General features: G+C 37.6%; 2 protein-coding genes across 2 annotated transcripts; one reads left to right on the top strand and one right to left on the bottom strand.

The window, feature by feature from the left end:
- Window positions 1-1,946: 1,946 nt before the first annotated feature.
- M430DRAFT_21790 (hypothetical protein) lies at window positions 1,947-11,955 on the bottom strand (the record flags this gene model as incomplete). Its single annotated transcript, XM_024864569.1, has 2 exons — window positions 1,947-1,960; window positions 10,866-11,955. 2 exons carry the CDS (start codon window positions 11,953-11,955, stop codon window positions 1,947-1,949), a joined length of 1,104 nt encoding a protein of 367 aa, XP_024718718.1.
- A 530-nt stretch (window positions 11,956-12,485) lies between these two features.
- M430DRAFT_145227 (hypothetical protein) lies at window positions 12,486-14,743 on the top strand. The gene is made up of 3 exons (XM_024862934.1): window positions 12,486-12,637; window positions 12,713-14,042; window positions 14,095-14,743. Exons 1-3 carry the CDS (start codon window positions 12,593-12,595, stop codon window positions 14,490-14,492), a joined length of 1,773 nt encoding a protein of 590 aa, XP_024718717.1. The 5' UTR covers window positions 12,486-12,592; the 3' UTR covers window positions 14,493-14,743.
- The last annotated feature ends 345 nt before the right edge of the window (window positions 14,744-15,088 follow it).

The raw sequence follows: 15,088 nt of genomic DNA, 5'->3' as shown, positions 1-15,088 counted from the left end.
ACTATACCTAGCTAATTAAGGTTATTACTTAAGTAAAGGATTACTAAGAGAAAGCCGTAAAGGTACTAGGATAGAGCTAGACCCTAATAGACTAAGAACTAGTAATAATTAAGGCTAGGAGGCTTTACCTTTCTTTAGAGCCGCTAGATACACCTTATAAGGTTAATAAGGCAGTTAACTTACTTACCTCTTAGCTTGTACGTATTATAGACATATTTACCTTAAGGAAAAAGGTTAACTAAGGGCGTACTAAGCCTTAGTAGAATAGTAAGGTCCTTAAGGCCGTCTAGTAAGTATAGGTAGCGCGCTGTTAATATACTACCGCCTTAACTAAGCTCTACTAGCGCGACCTCTAGTAGGCTAGTACCTATTAACTCTATACGATCTAAGATATAAAAACTAAGAGCTAGCGCGGCGCTCTTACTACTACCTTAAAGGACTAATAGAAACTCTAGAGTCTTAAGAGGTAGGCTAGGCTTTATAGCTATATACCCTTAGAACCGGCCTTACTCTCTCTTCTTTAAGGCGCTAATAAGAAAGTACTAGCTATAAGCTACTATAACAAAGTAATAGTATTAGGCCGGCAGTTCTTTCTAGAATTAGTAGCCGATCTTAGTAACGTTGTTCTAGACCTCTAGGACAAGTAGTACTAGCGGTTTACTATTAACGACACTATAATAAAGGCAGACATTACTAACGTTCTCTAAAAGACAGGTACCTAAAAGGCGCTAAGACCTAACCTACTACCTACTAGCTTCCTTAAGGTATATAAGCGCCCCTTAGCTAAGCTCTTTATAGTAGTAGTAACTATAAGCCTCTAGCTAGGACACGTCCTAGTATAGTTTAAAGTAGTAAAGGTAGTAGTACTACGTAAGCCCGGAAAGACCCTTAAACAGTAACAAACTACTAGGGCTTATAGGCTAATATTACTCTTAAGCGCGATAAGTAAAGTAATTAAGTTAGTAATTAGCCGGCGCTTTACTAACACTATAGAGTCGTAAAGGCTCTTCCTAGAAACGTAGATAAAGAACCGGCTATAGCGCTTAACAGACCTTATAGTTAAAATAGTAGTTAATACTATATATATAGCGTAAAGCTATAAGGCTATAGCGTCCTTTCTCTAACTTAACATTAAAGGCGCCTTTAATATAGTAAACTATACACGCTTTCTCTATACTCTCTAGTACTTAAGGTTCCTTATATAGGCTGTACAGTAAGTATATAGCTTCCTTACTAATTAAACGGCTAGCCTCTTCTTTAATAAAGAGGCGGCACTACTCTAGAAAGTTACTATAAGGGTACTATAAGGTTTACTCTTCTCTCTTATCCTCTTCTTCCTTTATACTACTAGCCTGTACACACTACTATAAGGTTATACAGGCCTTATTATAGTAAGGTTTACTAACGACCTTAACCTCTTAGCTTTTAGTAGAGACACGACAGAGACACGCTAGTACCTTAAAGAGGCGTAGCAGACATATAGCTAGTAGTCGCGTATAAGAGGGATAGAGTTTGCCCTAGAAAAGAGTAAGCTCCTTTACCTTACTTATACTTACGCTATACTAACAACGCCTGTCTACCTTAATAGCTAGGTTATACCCCTAGTCTAAGAGGCGCGCTTTCTAAGAGTTTAGATAGATTAGAAGCTTAGATAAAAGGGCTACCTTAACGCTATTAAACAAAAGTTTACTACCTAGTAGTTCGCGCTTATAAGGCTTACTGCGTCCGCGTAAGGATATAGCCTACTACACGTAAGGGAGATCTATACAAAGGTAATCTAGAGTACTATAGTATATAGCGTAAGGGTCTAGTACCGCCCCTTTAGGTAGTAAGCTAAGGAGATCGTAAAAGACCTCGCTATAAAGTAGTTATAGTACCTCTACGTTGTTATAAGGGCGTACTAGGCAATACCTGTCCGGTTTCTTAAGTCTAAAACAGCTACACCCTTACTTAACCTCTACTTTAATAAGTAAGTAGTAGACTTTAAATAACGTCTTAAACATATAAGTAAGGGTAAGCTTATATAGTCTATCTGTAATAAGGTAGTAACCTGTCTTTAATAACGCTAGAGACGCTACTATAGCGCTGCTATAGCGCTACCTTATACGTTACTTAAGTATAGGACAGGCCGAGCCGTATAAGTAAAGGACTAGTATAAGGACTCTTCTTTAGAAGAGACCTTATAAAAGAACTAGAAGGCACGATAGTCTTAATACGATAGCTTGCCGGCATACTACTAGGGCGCCGCCCTAGCCGCGCTATCTGCCCCCTTAGTAGATACCCTTAAGAAGTACTTACTCCTTTATAAGTATAAGAGCTCTCTTTTAACGTAGATCTGTACTAGTAAAGTTAGACTCTAGGCTTTCCTTTTTAAGTATAGAGTACTAGAGGTAGCGACTCCCTAGTACCCTTATAGTAAAGCCCTAGAGATAGCGGCTTACCTAGCCCTTAACTACTAGTAGTTAGATTAGTAGTAGCAGGCCTTATAGTAAGTACTCTACCTAAGAGTACTATAGACGTTCCGCGACTTCGCGGTAGTAATAGAGAAAGGTAAGAGCGCTTATATACTAATCTGTTAGCTACTGTCTACTAGCCGATTCCTATAGTTCTGTCTAGCTAAGCGCTACCTAGTAGAGAAGTTATAAGAGAGAGAGTAGCCCTAGCTAGTAGCCGGCGCCTTACTAGCGCCTTACTAGCGTTATGTTTAGTATTACTAGGCTAGAAGGTTAAGTTCTAGTAAGGTAGCGATAAGGACCCGGCGCCCTAGCGGTACTGTAATAGTGTAAAGCACAAGTAGTAGTACGTAGGTTTTTACCCGGCTTTAGTACGGTTTTACTACGTAATTTATATAGTATAGAGGTTCTGTATATAGTAGGCATAGGTAGTAAGAACAATAATAATAATAATAATAATAATAATTATAGTATCTTTATTATTCTAGAAAACAACGACAAGCTTTAGGTTATACGATCTGTTTGTTAAGGCCTAAGATAACTACTTAATAGTAAGGCGACATTAAGGCAGATTTGTTATTACTAACATTAAGGACTTAGATATTATACTTAGATTTCTATAGCTAAAGGCTATAGACCTAATCGTTTTATAAAAGACCCGGACGTTTATATACCTTACGTTATCTTTAATAGTTAGGCTATATATAATAAAGAAAGAAATTAAGAAGGTAATAAAAGAAGCTTAATTCGTAATTATAGTAATAGTACAACTAATTATAGTAGACCTAGAATCCCTAGGTAAAGAGGAACTATAAGAGAAACTATAAGAAGATAGTAAGGCTATAGTAACTCTATCTAGTAAGTACTAATAATTTATAGACGTCTTCTCTAAAGAAAGGGCTAGATCACTACTTATAATTAATAGCCTTACTTATGTAATAGACCTTAAAGGAGACGTAGTACCGCTATATAGCTAAATCTACCTACTTATAGAGGTCGAGCTAAGTGTCTTATACAAATATTTAGACGACGCCCTAGTAAAAGGATAGATCTGTCTAAGTAAGAGCCTTACTAGTACTCTAATACTATTTGTTCTAAAAAAAGAAAAGAAGCTACAACTTTACGTTAACTACTAGGCGTTAAATAGTATAACTAAAAAGAACTAAGCCCTTATTCTATTAATTAGAGAGATCCTTAATTAGCTGTTATAAGCCCGTGTTTACACTAAGCTTAACCTACGTAAAGCGTACTATTAAGTTTATATTAAGGCCGGTAATAAGTAGAAAACGGCTTTCTAGTACTAATACAGCTACTTTAAATACTATGTTATACCCTTTAGGCTAGTAAACGTACTAGCGACCTTCTAGTCCTTTATTAACAAAGTACTAAGGAATCTTATTAATAATATTTGTATCGTATATCTTAATAATATCTTTATTTACTTTATAGATAAAGAAGAGTATACGTAGTATATTTACTACGTCCTTAAACGTCTCTAATAATATAACCTTTATACTAACCTCTTAAAGTATAAGTTTAATATAAAGTAAGTAGGTTTCTTAAGATACGTTATCGACTTATAAGGAGTTTACATTAAACCTAAGCGTGTCTCTATAATCTAAGAATAGCTTATTCCTATAACTATAAAGGACATTTATATCTTTTTAGGGTTTACTAGGTTCTATAAGCGCTTTATTAAGAATTATTTAAAGATTATTATACTACTAACAAATCTTCTTTAAGGTAACGCTACTAGTACTATTACACTAAGTTCTAAAGCCTTAGAAGCCTTCTATAAGCTATAACTAGTCTTTATAAAGGCCTCTTTTCTACGTTACTACGACCCTAAACTACTTACGTACGTAAAAATAGATATATCTACCTATACTATTAGTACTATCCTTTTATAGTTATAGAAAGGCCGCTAGTACCTTGTTACGTTTATTTCTAGAAAGCTAAAGAGGCCGGAGCTACGCTATAATACCCTTAACGCTAAGTTAATAGCTATTGTTAAGGCCTTTAGGTTATAGAGGCCGTACTTAGTATATATATAAAGTTTAGTATTAGTTTTAATAGATTACCTAAACTACTATTACCTCTTTATAAAGCTAAAGTTGTTATAGTAGTAAGCTAGATAGCTAGAGGAACTTTCTGTCTTTAACTTTAAGATTAAATATAAAGAGAGTAGCTAAAACCTTACTAATAAGTTATTGTAACAGCCTGACTTATAAGATCCTAATAAGTAATTAAAGGCGTAACAAGCTCTTTTAGTAACTTTTCTTAACAAATTCTAGGTAAATATAGTTACCTTAAAAGCCGTTAGTCTTACTATAAGGCTTATTTAAAACAAAGCTTTTATTCTTTTTATTCTTTTAATTCCTTTTGTTTCTTTAATTTCTTTTATTCTTTTTAAAGGTCTAGCGACCTCCTTAACGTATACTATCTTAGTAGAATCGCTCTAGCGTAAGAGGCTAGACTTACGCCGGCTAGTAGACTAAGGCGATCGTAGGTCTTAGAGACCTTACGCTTTTATTACTAGAGTATTAAGTCGCGAATTAAATACTCTTATACTAGTAGAGAACTCTACTTAGAGTTAGGCTAGTAAGAGTAATAGCTAAGTAATAGTAACGTCGACATTACTACTATTACTATTAGAAGCCCTTTGTAATACGTAGTAAAGGGACGCCTTTATTACTAATAAAGAGTAGAAGAAGTAGTAAGGTAGCTAAGGTACTATTAGGTCCTTATAGACGTTTAAAGATAATATACTACTATAGTATTATAGACGTATATATATACCTAATAATCTAGGCTTACGTAAGGAGTTACTAAAGCTTTTCTATAACGTACTTACTATAAGGTACTAAAGAGTTAGTAAAACAAAGAAAAGGCTTTTCTAATCCTTCTTTTAGCTAAGTCTTAATAAAGACGTCTACTATTACGTTTTTACTTACGCTATCTATTAAAGAATAAAGGTAAGGACTTATCTACTATATAGTAAGTTAGCCCTACTTCTTATTTCTTCTAAACCTTAGTAAGAGATCTTACTTAACTTTATAACATAGCTACCTTACTCTTATAACGTAGTAGGTAAACTATATAATTTAATACTTGTTATTATAGACTAATTTATAAAATTTTCCTTATATATTCTAATAACTAATCGTCTTACTAGTAATAGGCTAGCGTCTCTCTTAATATACTACGTTATATAATAATTTAGAATTCTAGACAGTATTGTCTTAGACTAAGGCTCTCTCTTTATAAGTAAATTCTAGAGTAGTTTCTACTAGTACCTAGTAACATTATAGCGACTTAGTACTACTTATTACTTATAAATAGACAGGTAGACAAAACGGCAGAACTAAGCTATTAAGCATTACTTTTAAACTTACTATAGCTTTATATAAGACGACTAGGTAACTAAGCTAGATCTTACTAAATTTATATATAATACCTTATAGTACTCTATAATAAATACAATACTATTATACATACTATATAAGTACTAGCCGTAAGGTCCTAAGGACATACCCTTAAACCGGTTAAAGCTAGTAGAGGCGCTAGTAGCTAATATACAAGTAGAGTAGCTATAAAGTAGCTATAAAGAAATTATTATATTCCTTTAGTACTTCTAAAAACAGTATAAGAAATAGTATAACTAGAACTAAAAAAAGATTTTATTTAAAAAGAAAGACTAAGTACTCTTATTAACAAAACACTTAAGGTAACGTTAACCCTCTAGGAAATTTACAGATAAGTACATTAGCCCTTACTAAATTAAAGACGTTATTAAGGACTATAGACTTACTTATAAACTACGCCTCTCTTTATTAGTATAGCTATATCTTACCTTTTTAATTATAAGCCTAGAACCTTATAAGGCGTAAGAAGGTAAAGTCCTTATAAGCCTAATAGACATCCTAGTCTTAGATAAAGAAACATTTAAAGTAAAAGCTATTCTTAACTATAAAGGCCTATAAAGAAACAGACTTTATCTTATAAAATAAAAAGGGTATAACGATTTAGAAAACTTATAAGAGCTATAATAGAACCTTAACAACAGCCTACTTTTACGTAAATACAAACAAATATATTAAGATAATCGTTAGAAAGGCATAATGTTACTAGCGTAGTCGTAGTAACGTAAGTACGACTTCTATATTTATTATATAAAAACTTAGAAACCTAAGTATCTTAAAAAAAACACTAAACTACCCTTTTACTAGTAAACACCCTTTAAAGCTCTACTAACTTTATTATTATATATCTTAGAAAAAGAAAAAAGAAAAAAAATCTAAAGTACGATCTTACTTAATAAAGACGCTTTAACCTTTAGTTATTTATTATTCGTCCTTATTACTATCCTTTCTATTATTATTTTCTTTATTATTATCCTTTATAGTATCTACTACTACTCTATTCTTTACTTCCTTACTTCCTTTAGATCTCTATAATTCGTACGCGTACTACCTTTAAGTTAGTAGCGACTTAGTATTAGAGTAAGAGATACTTATAACTTTCTTAAAATAAGACACGTACTTTTTAAAGATAGTAATATAGTCTTACTATACCTAGATCGCCTCTTCTATAAGCTAATTACGACAGTTTACCTTTATATTTATAGTTATAGTAAACTTATTATAAAGCTTTAACTAATAAGTAATTTTTACTAAATAACCTAACTTTTACTTTATACACTCTTTCTTATCTACTTCGTTACTATAAAGCCTCTTTTCTACTAATATTCTAGTCTAAGACTTTAAATATTAAAGGCTCTTCTTTACTAAAGTTTAGGCGGCCTAAATTATAGCCTGTTTGTATTAGCTTTAACTTTACTATAAATAATAGACTACTTTACCTTATCCTTTTTTGTAATTACCTTTTAAAGTTTAATTCCTTTAGCTTAAAGAGTTAAAACAACCTAGTAACGTTAACAAAGCTACGACGTAAGAGCGTCGCCCTAAGAAAGGTTATACTTACAAAAATATACTCTTTCTTTAGATTTTTATAATAAACGTACTTTACTAATATAGCTACTATACTATTAGGCTATTACTCTTTACTAAGAAGGAATACTTATAGTCGTTATCCTTATACTTTAGTAAGGTACCTTATAGGTCTTATAAAGCCATTTAGTTTAAGTATCGCTTATAAGCTACTAATTACTTTATTAGTACTATGTTGTCGTTAATAGTTTAATAAAGGTATGTTAGAAGTTCGTTAAAAGAGTCGTAAGGAAGAGGGAGAGCGTAGCGGCGTTATATTCGTATAAGGTAAAAAGAAGAAAAAGAGGTAATAAACTAGTAAAAACAAGTCTTTATATACTCCTTAGTACTATAAGAGACAGACTAAGTAAAGGAGAACAAAAGAGGTGTTTTTCTATATTTACTTAAAAAATACGATTATAGGTAATATAGTTTAATCCTTATAGCTACCTACTATTAGTATACTATTAACCTTCTAGTAAGGGGTAATAAAGGATTTCTAAAAGTAGTAAAAGGGTAAGGAATACTAGCGCGCCTAGGTAATACAGTTTGTATTACGTATTAAGGGTCTTATAACTATCTAGCGACTTACTAGTACTTTACTATAATGTATCTTTACTAAAAGTAAATACAAGAGGTATACTAGGTAGAGATCTAAAAGTATAATATATAACAGAAATCTTACGGTTTAGCTATACGCCTCTACTATACTATAAAGTCGCTACCCTTCTCCTTTTCTTAACACTACTAGTTATATAGTTATATAGTTATATATTTACTTACTAATTTATTCTTATACATTTATTCTTGTTTCTAAGGAGGCATTAGCCTGCCCTAGCCTCTCTACGATCTAATAGCTACCTATAAGCTTCTAAGGACAGAAGCTAAAAAGAAAGGATACTATATTAGGTACGCTAATACGTAAAATTATAATAGCTTAGAAATTAAGTATAAGGTAACTACATACTACGACTAAAGTAATAGTAGGCATTAAAGAACATAAGAATAAAGGGTAGAAAGGGAAAAGAAAGAGGGTTTAGAGATAAGTCTATAGTTAAAGTAGTAATATACCTTTAAATATACTACGACTGTCTATTAACTCTTACCTCTTTTACTCTATAGAAATACACTTAACAACTAAGCTAATCGCTTATAATTGACTAACGGTACAAGACTTAAAGGAGGTGACGTAATAGTTTGACAGCTATAAGAAGGTAGTTAAAAAGTATAGGTTTAAATAAAAGGATATATATAACTTTAATAAGACTAGATTCTAGGTTAGCTACCTAAGAGGAGTTAAGGTTATTATACTAATTAATGTTAAAGAGGTAAGTAAACACGTCTTTTTATACCTAATTAACGCGTTTCTAATATAGTATAACTATAGCTATACTTACTAAGTCTAGACAATCGCTAGTTAATTACGATTATTAAGGCTATATACGCTAAGGGCTACACAATACCGCCGGTTATAATTATATAAGGGAAACACTATATAGAGTCTTAGTACTAGGACAGGCTCTTAAGGGATAAGCTAGTATTACTCTTAGAAAACGGGTTTACTATAGATAAGCTATTACTACGTTATTTAAAGTACTTTATCTAACATATAAAGGCCGGCCCTAACAAGCCTTATAAGCTATTATTAATAGATAACTATAGGAGCTACTAGAGTCCTAAGTTTATTCTATTAGCGCGTAAGAATAACGTCGTCCCCTTTTTATTCCTTACTTACCTTACTTACTGTATATAGCCCTTAGACGTCCGCGTTTTTTAGCTATATAAGTACTAGTACAACAAGGCTATAGAATACGCTATAGAGAACCTAGACTTTAAATATAGTATATCTTCTTTTCTATAAGATCTACCTAAAATACGCGCTAAAACCTTTGCTAAAGGGACAATTAGAGACTCTTTTAAGGAGGTAAGGATATAGCTAATTAGCGTCGACAAAGTAAAGGACATAATAAAGAAATATATTAAGGAAGCCTCTCTTACTAATCCTCTCTCTAATCCTAGCCTTCTAGAGCCTTGTACGCCTAGAACAGCGCGTTAAGTTAAGCTAAAGCTAGCTAATTAGAGTATAAAGGTAGCTAATTAATTTAGTAGTTCTACCTAGCAAGAGTTTAATTCTATAGCGCGCGGTACTACAAGTGTCTTTTTTAAGGGAGAGATATATAAGGTTAAGAGGGATATATTATAAAGAAAAGTCAAGAGATATACTAAGAGGTTACCTACTAATAAAAAACGCCTATAAAAGGGGGGTAAATTAACTAAACAGTATACCTAAGAGCTTATCGAAATAAAGGATAAGAAGGAGGCCGAAAAGGAGCGTAATAAAGAGTCCCAGATATTATAACAGATAGTTAAGAAAGAGGCTAAAGAGCTTAAGAGCTAAAGAGTAATAGCGCGCTAGTATAAGCGCTTTAGAAAAAGGGCCCTTTAGGAGGTTATTTAGGGTAATATAAGGGCTAGCTACCTCTATATTAAAGTACCTGATCCTAAAAAGGAGGCTAGACTTTAATTACTAGGGCTTTACCTACCGGGCCTATAGCTCTCCCTTATTAGGTAAGATCTAGGGGATTAAGGGGATTAGAGAGAAGATCAAAATGATTAAAAGGATTAGAGGGATCAAGAGGATTAGAGGGATTAACAAGGGCCTAAACAGTAGTATTAAGAGGACTTTATTACCTTAGAAAACGACAGTTTAAGTAGTAGCTTAGGATCTAAAGGATCTAAAGACTCTAAAGATAAGCCTAATATTTTTCTTAAGTAATATAACAAGCGTAGGTATATTGTTATTTTTATTATATATAGATTATATAAAAAATTAATGCCTAGATACCTCTATTTATTATACTAATTAGTCAAATAGTAGTTATAGCTATTAATCAAAAAAGATAGTATTTCTATGTAAGTTACTAACAAATTCCATCTGGCCTATTTCGCTTACTGGCCTATTTCGCTTTCGTCGACTTATAGCGAATGCAAAAAGACGACAAATTAAGCGAGTCGACGATTACTCCGTACGAGTCGAAAGAACTGCTTACGGAGTACGGAGTACGGTTAAACGGCCCTACCCAATCTTCGTGGCTCTCTCACAGGCCAGATTTTCACGTGACATATCATATCTATACATCCTTTTGAGGTTCTCTCTCCTGATAGCTATTCTCATAAGAAGTACGTAAGAAGCTGCAATTGCAGGTGATGCGATTGAATGCAATGCAGACCAATATGAGACAATCAACCTACATGCATTCTCGGACGCAGATGGAGACCAACCATATTAGCTTTCTGATGATTCCAGCCCGAGTCTCTCCCAGCTCTGTATAAGAATATCCTGGCCATTCCGGGTCATAAGACGTCTTTCCTCCGCTTCGATCTGCCAACCATAATGCCTAATATTAGTCGGAAAACAGCTCACTGTCGCCGCTACTCGAACTTTCGTAAATAAGTTGGTCCTCTTCGACCAAACCCTCAACCAAACCAAGGTCACCCCAAGAGTGTATCACGGTGCTAAAGTCACCAGGGCGTTTCAGTCCATACTTGACTGCCATGACACCGAACATTGGTCGAACCCATGTAGGGAACGAATACTTCTCCCGCTGAAAATCCAGCATCAATACATCCCTAAACTCGGCCCAGGATTCCCAGTGATCAGGATTCTGCATTGCGCTTTCGAAGCGGATATTCCCAACATGCCTAAAAAACCCTTTGGACATCTGCTCCATAGCGATCCCCTCTAGATGGTCGAGCTTAACAGAATCTATGCTGCTCTGACCCGCTTCAGTTTCTGGATTGTCATGAATAGTGTCTCCCAAGCTCACTGCTATCTGTCCGTCTTCGTCATACTCCACGTTCCCTGGATTGTCCTGGTCTTCTCCGGAAGACAAGCCGGCCTGTTCGACTCTTGGATGGTTGTGATCTGGTGGTCCGTCTGACTCCCATCCAGAGATATCTATATCTCCGTCGTCACTGTCCTCACCGTCGTCACTGTCGTAGAAAACATCCGCATCATCAGATAAGACGATATTAAAATTTGTCACAGCTGTGAGCTGACGCAAGACACTTGCTGGATGCATGCAGAGGTCTGGGAACTGGTCATTTGCTTGTACCAGCCCTACGTAGACATCGCTAGAAAAGGAAACATTCTTGAATCTCTTGGCAAATTCCGAATCCATAAAGATTTTTCTGGGCTTTCGAATAGTGAACATAGGGTCGCTGATAAATACGGTATCCGCTTCCAGATCAAAATATGTATCGAACACTTTTGCGTAACTTTTCAGAGCTTCTGAGCGCGCTTCACGCGAAACATGAACAGTTGGAGGGAGACCTCCACATCCATCCTTCCAGGCCAGCCATGAAGCCTTCTCGATATCATAATAGACTTGAATGACACGAGGCCGGTGTGGGGCAGCATAGGCCCAAATGCGCAGTCGGATCTCTGTTGGCAGTTGAGGGAATCTTGCAAAGCTGACAATAGCTGAGGGGCCAGCCGAAGAGGCTGAGGCCATGGCTCCTGATTCCAGGCAATATATTTACCTCTGGAATGTTGATAGCTGCGAGAGTCGAGGTGGTTAGATGGTTAGAAGATGCGTCGTAGAGATCAGAGGTAGGCAGACTCCCATGCCGTGTTCCCCGTTCGAGGAAGTAATGGACTGTCGGTTACATAGAAGCAGCGAGACTTGGCCCACGAAATAGACAAAAAAAAAGCTTGAAATAATGAGAACCAACGGAAAATAAATTAAAATTCAGATATCAGGATCGATTAAAAAAAGGAAAAGAAAAAAAAAGAAAAAACAACTGGACGGTGTGGGGATTGAACCCACGACCTCTCGCATGCAAAGCGAGCGATGCTACCACTGATCTAACCGCCCGATGATGTTGATTTGATGTATTTGTTATAGCTTAAGGCCTTGGTAGGGGAAGTCAGGTGGTGCCTGCAATAATAAATGGGTGTTTGTGTAGCAGCGCCTCGAGTACCGTTGATGACGTTTTAAACTCCATGGGGTGAAGCATCTAGACACCTTATTTACCAGTGCCTCTCAGCTTCTGGAAAGTGTTCGGTCCCAACTACAACCCATGGCGACGACATTAGGGAAATCGAACTTAACCACTCCAATTTGACCAAACCCGCCAACGTCTACCACAATGTCGACTTCTGCAGCTACAGGAAAGAGAGGTCCATCAGTTCTGGTGAGTGTCTCAAACACCTTGCCAAGGCTGTATTGCATTGGGACTGCTTCCAAAAGCCATTGCTAAAACATCTAGGTCACCGACTCTCGAGAGCGCCCTTCTACAGCTCGCAGTACCGCTCATCGGCCCAGTTTCAACGGCCCCGGCGCGGTGCGAAACCGAGCACCGACACGATTAATCTCAGTCGATAATGTCCTCCAGTATGCGTCCGAGATCCCGTCCGGTCAAGCTCGCGGGCCGCCTGGACGCAGACCAGCATCGGCGCCCCAGCGACGTCCCGGTGGAGCACCAGGCTCCGGCGCGCGAATTGCACAGCAGACTGTGCCGGGACGGAGTACAAAAGTCAGCGAAAAGTTGGTGCTAATACCGGAGACAATAAGTGAGAAAGAGGGTTCGGACGAAGAAGAGCCGCGACCTTCAGATGAGGAGGAAGGTCCTTTGAGAGATGATGAACTTGACGTCCTGAAGAAGAGGGGCGGGATCCGGGGAAAGAGTTATGCGGAAAGGCTACCAAAGGTCCAGAGAGCAGACAAAGTGGCAAGAGTGACGGCATATTGTACAGCGCAGGGCTCCAAGACAAAAGCCACGGCGCAATTTGTTAAGGAGAGGCATGGCGCGAAGACGAAACTTTACGACGACTGCCTCTACACAGTATATCATCTACCTCTTTTGCCTGGGAGTGAAGGTTACAGAGTTAGAAGCAGCCCTGCATTGAAGAGTCCTGGTGGAAAAGCGGTCCTGGACGAGGAGATCGAGAGGAGCGAAAGGAGAGATTATCACGAGGGTTATTTTGAGGATACAGACACGTACGGTGTAAGAGGTGGGGAAGAGAGCCCTCGAAATGAGACTGAAGAAGAAAAGATACAGAGAGAGGAAGACGCAAGACGACGGAGGGAAGAGAATCATGGTCTGGTGCAGGGGCGAAGAGCGGATAGTCCGAATCGAATTGCGCCCGATGCCACAGCGTTTGCCGAGATGTTCGTTTTCTCTTATGGAGTTGTCGTATTCTGGAACTTCACAGAACGTCAAGAAAAAGACATATTGGCCGATTTGACCTTCTCAGAGCACGAGACTGGCGTCTCACTGGTTACGAGACCGCAAAATGAGGATGATTTTGAAACGGAAGAGCTTCATTTCGAATATAATCCACTGATCGAGCGCCCTAGAGTGTTCAATGATATGATCACATTGAGGAGTGGGGACCATATGATAAAACTCGCCATGAGCCATGCAATCGCGCAGAGTACCAAACTGAGCTTCTTCGAAGAGAGGATGTCTCAAACGATGTTGGATGCGCAACATGTTCCCAAGCATCTGGCCCTCACAGGCCAGCTTGGGATGTCTCGAACGGAGATCGTAAAGATTCTGGGCCGACTCTTCAAGAGTCGGGTGGACGTCAATCTCTGTAAGGATCACCAAGCCACTCTTTCTGCAACCAATCCACTAACTGCCTCTAGCATCCAACATTTTGGACGTGCCCAATTTCTTCTGGGATTCCGAGCCTACCCTCCATCCCCTCTACACTGCCATTCGCGAATATCTCGAGATCACGCCACGCATCCAAGTGCTCAACGAGCGCTGTAAGGTATTTCTAGAGCTGGCGGAGATCCTAAGTGACAGCATCGCCGACACGAAGATGAGCACCATCACCTGGATCATCATCGTCCTCATCATTATCAGCATCGGCGTCACAGTCTCGGAGGTAGGCCTTAGATTCGGCATGCTGAACAAAGGCAGGGCCCCATTCGATAGCCCTACGGGCGGAAAGAATTTCTCCAGCGCAGATCTTAGCCAGTCACAATGGGAGGCTATCTGCGGCGTGCCGATCGTAGGGAGGACCTTTGCCGATTCTTAGGAGGTAGTAGTCCTCACGCGTGCATTGTCTTTTCTGTCTGCATAGCCCAAGGTGTTCGGTGTCCGGCGTGCAGGGGAGGGGTCTCTCGTCTACTATCAGGTACAGCTTCTACAGCAGCATCTCGAATCCAGCCTTCCTGTATCCAGATTCTCGAACCTGTTGATGTCGGGCCTCAGCGGAAAACAATAGTGTATTTTAATAATATTAACACAGCTAATTCTTGCTATATACATGGAAGTCTTACACTATAGGTACTACGTTAATTCGATTTATACGTATAGTGTTTTAAACGTGTAGCGAGCGCGTACTAAGGTAAGGTACATTACCTTACTCTACCGTACCTACTCTGCAGATGATTATTACTAACAGTACGGGTAAGGTAGTAGCTAAGGTACCTTAGGCTCTGCTCTGAATAGACACAACATCCCTGGATCAAGTAACCTTGAGACCTACCTACTTGGATTTTCATCCGTCCTCTCACTTGACTATTGCCTCTCCAACCTCACCAGGCCTTTCACCATGCCCGGACGGCGCGTATCACTCGAAAAGGTTACTCGCAACGTTCATTTCGTCAACGGAGATAATGACGAGATTGG

This window comes from Amorphotheca resinae (genome assembly GCF_003019875.1).
Source record: "Amorphotheca resinae ATCC 22711 unplaced genomic scaffold M430scaffold_10, whole genome shotgun sequence".
NCBI classification, from domain to species: Eukaryota; Fungi; Ascomycota; class Leotiomycetes; order Helotiales; family Amorphothecaceae; genus Amorphotheca; species Amorphotheca resinae.
The sequence above is the reverse complement of the archived record's forward strand: the minus strand, read 5'-3'. Positions and strand labels throughout refer to the sequence as shown.

Excerpts from the sequence above, each read along its gene's own strand:
- M430DRAFT_145227 (XM_024862934.1), top strand. The coding sequence starts at position 12,593 with ATGTCGACTTCTGCAGCTACAGGAAAGAGAGGTCCATCAGTTCTG. Across the intron at positions 12,638-12,712 it reads AGAGAGGTCCATCAGTTCTG|GTCACCGACTCTCGAGAGCG; the intron begins GTGAGTGTCTCA and ends TAAAACATCTAG. Across the intron at positions 14,043-14,094 it reads TCGGGTGGACGTCAATCTCT|CATCCAACATTTTGGACGTG; the intron begins GTAAGGATCACC and ends AACTGCCTCTAG.